The 11,832-nt window shown below is 45.0% G+C and overlaps 1 protein-coding gene across 2 annotated transcripts; it reads left to right on the top strand.

Annotated features, from left to right (window-relative positions):
* Positions 1-11,396, top strand: LOC109898007 (protein NDNF). Of its 2 annotated transcripts, none has more exons than XM_020492730.2 (4): positions 1-92; positions 6,922-7,125; positions 7,563-7,687; positions 9,259-11,396. In XM_020492730.2, exons 2-4 carry the CDS (start codon positions 6,926-6,928, stop codon positions 10,650-10,652), a joined length of 1,719 nt encoding a protein of 572 aa, XP_020348319.1. In that variant the 5' UTR covers positions 1-92; positions 6,922-6,925; the 3' UTR covers positions 10,653-11,396. The 2 variants fall into 2 exon arrangements, with proteins under 2 accessions (XP_020348319.1, XP_031689307.1); XM_031833447.1 differs by lacking the exon at positions 1-92 and adding an exon at positions 408-793.
* The last annotated feature ends 436 nt before the right edge of the window (positions 11,397-11,832 follow it).

Below are 11,832 nucleotides of genomic sequence, written 5' to 3'. Positions count from 1 at the left end.
CCCGCTCTTAAAATAACAGAGGTGAAGACACCAGATCTATGCCTTGTTTTGCTTTGCTCTAGGTTTACAGACACGTCTCTCAAGTATTTCTGGTAAGTTCAACCTTAGTGTTCGCCTTGTAGGGATATTACCTTATTCGATGGAAAAATGTTTTTAAAGTTTTATTTTGAATGCAAAGAAAAAAGGTTTAATACAATGTATGTAAAACGTGTGTAATTGTCATCCAATTTATACAAATTAGGTCTACTTGGTATGGCTATAGCCATTCAAAGTAAATCCAAAGTAATGTAGAAATATAGGTTTTTCATTCATAAAGTGATGTCAGTTTAAGTTCATGTCTGTGATAGGTCCGTTGCTGGTTCTGGCTGGTCTCTGGTTGGTTTTTTATTTGTTGGGGTTGTGATGTCCAGGAGGAGTGGGCTGGTTATCGGAGTGCACCTAGGGAGAGCGCAGAGACAGAAGTTCGCACCAGTTTGCCAGTCGGAATCTCAATAGCAGCCGCGCGACAGGAGACGGACGCGCAGCCAGAACTCAGGATACCTACCCACTCAGATTCTGAAACAAGTCTCAACCCTCCAGAACTGCCACCAACTAACCAGACCTGTAATCCGATTGCCACCATACAAGAACTGACTCGAGGAATCTATTGGACAGTGAAAAGGACAACTGTTTAGCGTTTTTTTCTTCATTTTTTACATTTTCTATTGTGGTCTCATAATTGTTTCGCTGGTTAGGAAAAAGCAACATATTCATACAACTTTCCAACTATTTTCATCATCCCTAAAACTGAAAGGTAAGACGCTCATTCACAAAATAATTTAAATGTATCAGTGGCTCATTAGATCTCTGTTTTATATAAATATCCCATGAAATAGCCTAAACTTACGAATGCCAAATCACATCGATTGAAAACGTTGCTTTCGGGCAACATGCTTGCGTTTTTGTAGTAGCCTGGTCTACTCTATATGGTTTGTGGAGCGCTTTTTGAAGATAATGAGACGGTTCCATAAAAAAGGAAAACAGAGAGGGACTCTCCGATTAAATAACGCTTGCCTTTGAAAATACTGCCAGATAGAGGGGAAAGGGTTTTGTGGTTTACAACTCCGGGAAGTTAAGGTTTTCAAACACATTTCAATCAAGCCCGGGCTCGCATGATCTTTTAATTTGGTTTCCTTAGTTTGGCTGTTGCCATTATTTCACTTGGCAAGGTTAATGTCGCGCAAAAAAGATACACTTTTGAGGGAGTTGAAAAGGACACGCGGAAGGCAGTGTCCTCGAGCTCGGGGCTCTGGATCTGAGGCGCGCTGCTTTGTGCTCTTAACTGGGTTCCCATGCTCCCAGGGGTGACGGAGCACCCTCCAAAGCCGCCAGACGCAATTCACCAAGATGCGTTATCACCCCATTCTATAGTTCGTGGCATACATTCTCTTCATTTGCCCTTCTTTATAGTGGTGCTGCCGATGCAACATGCCACACATGTTGGGACATCTGTTTTTTTTAAATGGGACATCAGTTTTTGGAATAGTTTTACTCAACCCTGTGCGAGCCACCGCACCTGTACAATAACCGCTATCCTGCTCTGATTACTCTCTTACACAAATATATTCACATTTGGAGACCCTTAAAAATCTTCTTAAATTTAAAACAAACTACTGCATTTTTTAAAAACAATTGATCATTGATCATATAAATCCTCTCTTATTAACTTTTTTTTAGAAATACATTTATTTGAGCCGTAATAAGATATTTTTCATTGATTAAACGTGTTATTCGTTTATAAATAATTGGTATAAATTAATGCATTTTACGTTATGAATTTTACGCAAGGAAATCAGAAGGGAAGGAATTCCAAGTTATGTGCTTCTGTTATTCACCTCATCCATCCCTTGGTGAGACTTGTTTTTCCCCCAGCTGCATTCCCCATTGGGCTCAGGAGTATAATGAGAGACAGACTCAGAATGGGAATTTGAATAACTGTATTTAGTAGCAGAGAGAAGCCACACTGCCTCCCGTACTTTCTCAGGAGAATGAATCATGAACAAAAAGTCTGAAAATGGGAAGGTCTGTGTTGCATACCGTAACTAAACCGTGATTTGCATATGAAAACTCTGGGCTGAAAGAATTCCGCCAGTGTTGCTACTGCAATTTATGCGTCCGGAGAAGTGACGAGCTGCAGTATATACAGTCTTCTTCTCGTTGCGTTTGCTTTGTGCGGACCGCTGGAGTGGGATGTCACGTCCAGAGTCGTTGCTGGAAGATTAAGGACATAGCGACAGGTTTTTAGTCCCTTCAATTAAACTATTCATTTTATCCACCCACACCCTCTCCCAGTGTCCAAAACATTCACTCTGCAAATCCCTCATTATGCCTCTTCAAATGGACACAAGCAGAGGCAGTGCCCTCAGACTGACGGATCTCTCTCCTGAAGAAGGGGTCTGTGCTCTCTGCCCAGTGGAACATAATGGATACATGACTGCCTCATTTCCCACGATGCTGGTCTATGCCCTTATCGTTGATATGCTGATGGGCAGAGAGTGGACCACTTCTTTCCCATGGGGCTTTTTGTGGGCTAATCTTGTGTGCGCTTCCCTTTAGTCATAATGACAGCAACGATGTGCACATCAGTCAAAGGTGCGCCCCTCATTTGAATGGCTCATTTGTTGTGCAGTAATAGAAAGTGCCCTATGACCTGACCCGCTCCACTAAGCAACATTCCAGGATGCCGTGTTAACTGCTGCCTCGCTCAGAGATGGACCATAAAACAGAACAAGAGAGAGGCAGGCAGGGATGGAAAATAGGCTCCCCTTCCTGAACACGCTCTTGTGCCAGCAGCAGCAAAGTCTTTGAGTCTTTGTGGGCTGATGATGATGATGATGTGGGTGGTTTAGAGACAGAATATGAGTGATGATGTAGACTTATACACACTCTGAGGAATTTGACGGTTTAGAAGACATACACAAACAGAGAAACTCACATTGTGCACAGACAAAAGTTCTGCCCCTGGACAGAAGCCTAAACCACAGTCTCTACCAATTCATTAATGAGCTGTTTGGCTCTCCAAGAGCACCAGACGTGCTCTGGGTTTGGCTCTCCATCAGAATGGGCCCAGGTTATGTGTGGTTGGTTCCATCTCAGGCTCTTAGCCCTCAGCCCAGTCTGCCTGTCTGTATCCCCAATGATTGTATCCCCAATCACAGCAGTGATGGAGTCTGCTACTGAAGAACTACCGACCGTAAATCTGCCTTCAGAGCAGCTTTAAGAAATCAAACAAAGGCTCCAGGTCCTGTGAGCCCTGCCAGGCGTCTTCTTGGGGAGAATCTGAAATGTCTCTTTATTTGTGTTGAAATGAAAGTGTATTTGTTTCCTTCCCGTCCTGCTAATGAGCTCCATGTGGGAGCAGGCATGAGGTTTACCCGTCCTGACAGGGAGTCATGGAGCTGGGTGTGGGCTGGAGGGAGGATGAGGTTGGGATTGTGGCTGGATGGAGAGGGCAACCCAGAGAAGACATTGGAGGGATGGAGAGACGGAGGGGCGATGTGGTAGTGTAGCGGTAGTCGGAGGCCTGGTATACACACTGGCAGGCAAAAACACAGACACGCACACACAATCTTCTTTTACATACATATGCTTACACACACACGCACACGCACACACACACACACACACACACACACACACACACACACACACACACACACACACACACACACACACACACACACACACACACACACACACACACACACACACACACACAGAGGCCCTCACACACACTCCACATGGGTCTTTCAAGTTGGACATGTGGAGGGCAGGACTATTGCTGGGCCGTGTGAATGACAGGCGTAAGCTGCTCCGTTGTGCATACATGTTCTCTGTCACTCAGAAACACTGATTAGGTGTGCTAGTTATCAGGCTGTGCTGGGCTAGCTTCACAATGACTGACTGACTGACATCTGGAATACCAGCTGACTCCCTGACTCACCAACTGATCTCAAACTGTACATACATATAGTATATAGTTCAGAAATTCACACTGGCTATCTACTCCGATTTCAGAGCACTCTCGTCTGAGTGTGCCAGAGCGCAGAATAACTGAGGAATTTACGTACGCTCAACACCCGTTGAATATGGCCGGTGTCTGTAATATTCTGCAAAAAAAGTGCAATTAAATTGTTGCCAGCAGCCCAGTTACATTCATCAACACTCTGGATAACATGAAAACAGCCTAACCAGCTCTGCAGGATGAGTAAAATGGTCAGAGTGAGGTGTTCTCTGATTTGTGTCTTTAAGTAGCTAGCAAGCTAGCCAACGTTAGCCAGCTTGGGTGCTTGACTGCTGTTGTGAGATCAGAACGCTCAGATCAACCCTACTCCTCGGTCAGAGTGTCCAGTGTAGTGCGAAACGCTCTGACTTTACAAACGGACAATCTGACAATGCTATGAATTTACAAATGCCCAGAGCGCACTCCAGATTACATTTACGAACACACCCATAAAAACATTCATAAACAAACATCTACGTCCTACAACCAAACTGACCACACACAATGACTTCTTTATCATGTAATACATTTCATTTGTTTAATGTATGGATTGATTGAGACATAAAAATAGTATCCACGAGTTCATCCAGAGGTATCCCTTTGACATTGTTATCTGGCTAAGTTGTCATACACATAGTTCTGGTAAATGCATGATATAGGCACAGGGTAAACACGGGTTTACTAACCGTAATTGTAAAGTCATATAATTTAGATGGTTATTACGTAGTTATTACTATGAGTCAAACAGTTGAACTGTGACATACCTTTATTTACATCAATTACTATCTTAATTATGCTTTGTGCACCTAACCTGTTCAGTATTATCCTTACCCCCCCCACCCCCCTACCCCCCTACCCCCCTACCCCCCTACCCCACACCCCTCAAGCTGCCACAACTTACCATTTATTATGCATTAGACTTTTTCTTTAGCAACCAAAAGAGCTTCAAGTTTTGAACAAAGTTCCAGTCGGAGTGACACTGAAAAATAAATGAATATATAAATATACAAAAAAACAGCAGCAAAACAAAGTTGACACGATTGTGGCCGGCTCTGCCTTCAAATGATCCTCCCCCCAAATTACTATCATACATTCTCCCTCACTCTAATTAAACATTAGGCTTTATTTGTTCCAGATGCAGCTTTTTTGAAGTTTTATTTTGGTAAAGGGAGCCTATGAATGGTAGAGGCAGGCCTGCAGACTCATGCATGCACAAACATTCCAGATTCCAGCCTACATGACCCATACATACTGCCTGTGCTGCACCACACAACCTCAAGGTCTAGACATTAGCACAGTCAAATCCAACTGTTTTAATGTGCAGGTGTCATCTTTCAGCAGTGGCTCATACATGAGATCGGAGCCTGGATAGTGGAACGTAGCATTTAGTGGTAACGCTTCTCAGACTTGGGATACTGCAGCACGTTGACCAATTCAAACCCGAGCCATTAGTTTGAATCAGTATTACCACACGCGGTGGGCAAGTTGCTTACATTGGAAACAGCACATCAAGTGCATGTTGGATTATGCCACAAATGTTTGTAAGCAAATCTGCTGGACGATTCCACACTAATTAATAATTGAGAGCGCACATGTCCCATATCTGATGACATCAGTCCAGTAGTGTCATTATGTGGGCTTGGTGCAGCAGAGACTGGGACCTCTGGGAGCCTCTGTGCTTTGTTTTGGGGCTGAAGAGTGAGAGACAACTCTGTAGAGCTCTGTACATACCACCTCAGGACTGTCTCGAGTATTAATAGACATGTCTTTGTTCCGACCGACACGCTTCTGAAGTGGAATAAGACAAGCGGAGATAAGCATCTTCTCTCTGTGAGTCAAATCTCAAAGTACCACTTAGAAGGCTTTCCTCCACCTCTCTGAAGTTTGGCTGAATGAGGGAAGGCTCAGCTCAGACACGAGAGGCCTAAAGGGACAAATTGACACAGCTGTCAAGGGCTTTTCTCTGGCTTGTGTTTTAAAAGGAAGACAATAAAGTAACGAAGCAATGTTTGTAGCATGGAAGCATGTCCAGCTTTGGGTTCTCTGGTTTGACTTATCTGTCTTTCCAGAGGAAGGGAGGAATGATAGGATGTCTGTGTGACAAGGACAGAAAGAGAAGGGATAGAGATTGTATGTGTGTGCAAGAGACAAAGATGAGCTATATTTGCAGCAGAAAAATAGATGGAGAGCTATGGTGGAAAAGAAAGAGGGAGCGAGAAAAGGAGAGCAAGGAGGGAGAGAGAGGGGTCATTAAAAGGACAAACTCTCACTTGCTGTAAATGGCAGTAAAGTATCTGGCTAATCTGCCATCATTATCCTGATTAAATCACCAGGGATTTGCCTTTCCCATCAGCTGCAATCAATGTGGCCAAATCAATAGACAGAGGATATCTGAGTGTTCCTGATCTTCAGTGAGCTGCAAAGACCTGTGTACTGAGCCACGTCCCATAGCCGTGGGGATATCTACTGAACAGTACAGTTTAGCGGCTGGTGCCAATCTCTTCTCCTCTTCTATCCCCTTCAATCTAGTTTCTCTGACCTTGGGGAACCTTTCTCACACTAGCCGCTGTATCCCTCTTGATCTTCTCCCTCTTTCTGGTCCAAAGTGTCTTCTCTCTTTTTGTCTGCCTTCCACTTTCTCTCTTTTTCCAAGAGATGGGGCCTCTCTGTCCATCTCTGTCTCTCAGTTTCCTCTCTTCGGCAGCGAGTTACTGGTTTCCCTTCCATTCTGATAGACTTAACAGGCACAACTGGAAGTACATTTTCAAGATCCTCTTCCAAGCATTGATTGAAAGATGTCCAATATTCACTACTTTTGCTTTTCTAACGTGAATTCTACTTGTTCTGACGGTCCTGCATGTCTGATTTATGTGTTGCAGGAGGATGAGGCTGGATTTTGGACCTCAGGGCTGGCCTCTGGCCCTAGCTCTACTGCTGGGGGTTGTAGTGGGCCAGAAGCTGCCCACGCGAGACGAGGGCCTGTTCCAGATGCAAATCAGAGACAAAACCCTGTTCCATGATTCCTCTATCATCCCAGACGGAGCCGAGATCAGTGGATACTTGTTCAGGGACACGCCCAAAAGGTAATGAGTTTAGGTCTATGTAAAGACAACCGTCACTATCAACAACCATTACCAACATGTAGGTGTACTGCTCCAAACATGTACATGTACTGTATGTCTTATCTTACCAATTGCATGAGGCCAGGTTGTGTATCGCTCAAAAACAGCGTCGTAGCCTTCCCCCACTAAATAGCACTGTAGGCTCTGTATGATGACTTATGGCAAATGGATGCATGGGGAATATGGAATGCATTGTAATGTATACTAGGATGAGGAAATGCATTATAGATGAGAAAGAGATGTTCATGTGATTTAGGTAATGTCTGCTGATAGAGGCCCATGTCATTAGCATTCCATAGAGTGACCATAGACTTAGTGTGTAGAGTGATTTCAGTAGTTAACCCCACATTCTGTTTGATCCCTGTCATTTACCTGGGCAATACTTCTTGTTTCTGAAGGTACTACTTTGTGGTGGAGGAGGACAACACCCCACTGTCTGTGACGGTCACACCATGTGATGCTCCTCTGGAGTGGAAGCTAACTCTGCAGGAGCTGCCTGAGGAGGCCAGTGGAGAGGGATCAGGTATTTACATAAACATGATTTATAGAACTGATAGCTAATGTAAATTGGACTATTACACTAATTACATTGTAAAACTTGTGTAATATATGTTTGATGTACAACAAGTACATAAACAATCATCTCACTAATTTATCAGGATGAACATAAACTAACAGCAACATAAACATTTGATTGATATAGTTTTGAATAAAATGAGAAAGACTTGGTACATTTTGTTGTGGTTGGGCCGCGTTGCTGGTGGGCTTTTTTGGTGTGGTTGTGATATGGTTATTAACTAACTAGTGACACAATGTCTGAACTGACCACACTGAAGTCTGAATTGACCACACCTCTGTAGTCTGTGAAAAGGGCACAGAGCTCTGAGTAGAACAGACTGCCCTTGGCTGGCTGGTTGGTTGGCTGGCAGACAAACACAGTGTATGAGTAAAGAGTTTAGAATGTGATTAAGCCTTCCTCGTTCCTCCCCCATAAACATTTTTATATAGCTAGGTACAATAACCCCCCTTGTCCATTCCTAACGTATACTCCCTTTGTCCTCCAAAGGGAAGACTCTCTCTCTCTCTCTCTCTCTCTCTCTCTCTCTCTCTCGCTCACTCTTTCTCAACCCTCTCATTCTCACACACTCAGTCACTCTCTCTCCATCTGGACATTGTCTTAGAAACACAAGAAATCAATCAACTCCCTCAAGCCCAGTCCCATTAGAGCACAGACATGGTCTGCAGCGGTGGTTTTAGAGTGTGCATAATGTGAGGGTGTGAAAGTACATGTGTATGCACGTGTAGGACTTTATGGGTGTGCACGTGTAGGACTATATGGGTATGCATGTGTCTGTGCCAATGAATAAATGGGCTCCTTGCCTGATACCACCTGCTTTTTTGATGTTCACTCACTGTCCTAATAGATTATACAGTAGAATAGAGACTAAATACTGCAACACAGTTCATCTCCAATATGTGCTACACATGGCAGCTTAACATAGACCGAGCAGCCATTCACAGAGGCTGAGTGGAGCACTAGCCGTCAGGATTGCATTAGTTTCCAGTGTAAATACACAAATGCACAACCTCTCTGTCTGTTCATATGTTTGCTCCTCTCTTTGCTGAATGTCTCGGCCTCGGATCGGATCTTTCAGCATTAATTTAGAACACCGTTGAGCACACTCTCTGGTTGACAAGCATAATATTATGTTTCCTTGCTCAGCTGAAATAAGGCCTGTGACTGACTCCCTCATAGATAGGCTACAAGGTGCCTCTTTGTAGCATAGCTTCACAAGTTCCCAGGAAGGGCCAAGTGAATACCAGCCTGGGATTTTTGGGGATGTTTAGAGTGAAAACATGGTCGCTGGCTCATGAGGGGCTAATCGTCCGTACGGCTCGGAGAGAGCTTTACCATGACCTCATCAGGATCAACACATTAAACGGGTCATTTTTAGCCACCTGTGGAAATTATTTTACTTCAGAGCCCGAAAAAAATGAAATAAACATTAGGGGAGGTTAGCAAAAAATATCTCAGGATGTGATGGGGATGCTGTGATATGAAAGGAACTCATGTTAAGTTCGTGTGTTTTCCAGGTGAGCCAGAGCCCCTGGACCAGCATAAGCAGCAGCAGGTGACAGTAGATGAGGGCACAGAGCTCTTCTCCTACAAGGGGAATGATGTGGAGTCCTACGTGGCCACCAGCTCTCCCTCCGGCCTCTATCAGCTGGAGATGCTCTCCACAGAGAAGGACAGCAACTTCAAGGTGTACGCTACCACCACCCCAGCGTCTGATCAGCCCTACCCCGAGCTGCCCTACGATCCCCGGGTGGACATCACCGCCCTGGGCCGGACCACTGTCACCCTGGCCTGGAAGCCCACCCCTACAGGCGTTCTGATGGGCCAGCCCGTCCAGTATTGTGTGGTCATCAACAAGGAGCACAATTTCAAGAGCCTGTGTGCTGCCGAGGCTAAGATCAGCGCTGACGATGCCTTCATGGCCGCTCCAAAGCCAGGCCGGGACTTCAGCCCCTTCGACTTTGCTCACTTTGGCTTTGTCCACTCAGACAATAACTTAAACCGAGGTCTCACCAGCAACAAGATCTCCCGCTCCTACACAGCCAAACCCAAGGCCTCTGACATTCAGAAAGTCTGCATCGGCAACAAGAACATCTTCACCGTGTCGGGCCTGAAGCCGGACACTCAGTACTACTTTGACGTGTTCGCTGTGAACTCTGCCACCAACACCAGCACCGCCTATGTGGGCACCTTCGCCCGCACCAAAGAGGAGGCTCGGCAGAAGACGGTGGAACTGAAGGATGGCAAAGTGTCCGACGTCTTCATCAAGAGGAAGGGCAGTAAGTTCCTGCGCTTCGCCCCTGTCTCCTCCCACCAGAGGGTCACTCTGTTTGTACATGCCTGTCTGGACTCTGTTCAGGTGCAGGTTAGGCGTGATGGCAAGCTACTGCTCTCCCAGAATGTGGAGGGTGTACGGCAGTTCCAGCTGCGAGGGAAGCCCAAGGCCAAGTACCTGATCCGTCTGCGAGGCAGCAGGAAAGGAGCGTCCACCCTGAAGGTGCTGGCCACCACAAAGCCCAGCAGCAAGCAGCCCTTCCCATCGCTACCCGAGGACACACGCATCAAGGCCTTCGACAAGCTGCGTACCTGCTCCTCTGCTACTGTGGCCTGGCTGGGAACGCAGGACCGCAACAAGTTCTGCGTCTACAAAAAAGAGGTGTCCGAGACCTACGGCGAGGAGCAGCGGCGGCGTGAGCAGAACCAGTGTGCCGGGCCCGAGACGCGCAGGAAGTCAGAGAAGGTCCTCTGCAAGTACTTCCACAGCCCAAACCTGCAGAAGGCCGTTACCACGGAAACCATCACAGGGCTGGAGCCGGGCAAGACCTATCTGCTGGATGTTTATGTTGTGGGCCACAGTGGTCACTCAGTCAAATATCAGAGCAAACTGGTGAAAACGAGGAAGTACTGCTAAAAGACTGCACAGAATAAATCTATTATATATATATATATATATATTAAAAAAGTTTTATTTAACTCTAAGTGATATTCTACTAAGGAGTGTATACAGACTGACCACTCACACAGCTGATGAGCCTGTGGCAGAGACTTAACTGTTTGCAGAGGGAGATATCAACCTGTATATTTATGTTTACATTTCATTGTTGGCATGTTTTTGGGCGATCCATAAGTGAGAGGTGCTCACCTATGGATCGCCTTGTGCTTGGGGTCCCAGAATCTCGTTGCCAACAGGGAGACTTCACAGCTTCAGAGAAGAGACTGTTTCATCTTGTGCATCTCTCTGTCGCTGCATGACTCTTGCGTTCCTCTGTCAAAATGGTTTGTTACTTCAGTTTGAATTTAAGTTGACCTGCAGAGATAAAATAGATAACAGCCGTGTATAGTTCTCTCAGTGCATCATTTACATTTAGGAGAGATTTAAATTATTTTATACTTCGCCTCTTTTGATTTGATTGTTTGTTTTTATTGATCATGATGACTATTACTGTTATGAAGAAATCATTCAAATTCTATGAGGAAATTGTCATTGTGGAGACATTCCGTTGTGTAACTCAGCCAGTGTGCGCTCTAGAGCCTGTCTGTAAATGTGTTCTGTGCTGGAGGTCTGTGTGTTACCACTGTATCGCTGTGTGTGTCACATGTACAGAGTTGTCCTGCCAATATTCATGTACATAAACACTAAATATAGAACAAGTAATCCCTGTGTCACCCTGGGTGTCATGTTCTTCTGTGGGCTAGTTAACATCACATACTGTAGATATATGGAGGGTGTCAGACAGCACTGCACCAGTGTATCAGCAGAAAGGAGAATAGGAGTGTTTATAGATTTTACATTAAGCCTACATTATGTCCACGAACGCATAACATGATCCTTGATGTAAATGATTACTGACATAAGAACAATTTCCCAGGGACATACAGTACCAGAGTGAATGGGACTGCCAGAGTGAATTATTTGGATGAACGTATTTGAATGTTGGTAAATGTTGTCATATGCCAAGTGTCAAAAGTTGCCAAAAGTACTCTCTACACCGGAACAACTAATGTCACATCAGTGTCTGCGATCGTTTTGTGTTTACATGTGTTTTAGGATGTAGGGTAACAGTTTTAACCACACATACAGTACACTTACC

This window comes from Oncorhynchus kisutch, linkage group LG10, assembly GCF_002021735.2.
Source record: "Oncorhynchus kisutch isolate 150728-3 linkage group LG10, Okis_V2, whole genome shotgun sequence".
NCBI classification, from domain to species: Eukaryota; Metazoa; Chordata; class Actinopteri; order Salmoniformes; family Salmonidae; genus Oncorhynchus; species Oncorhynchus kisutch.
Note: the sequence above shows the minus strand (reverse complement) of the source record. Positions and strands in the feature narration are given on the sequence as shown.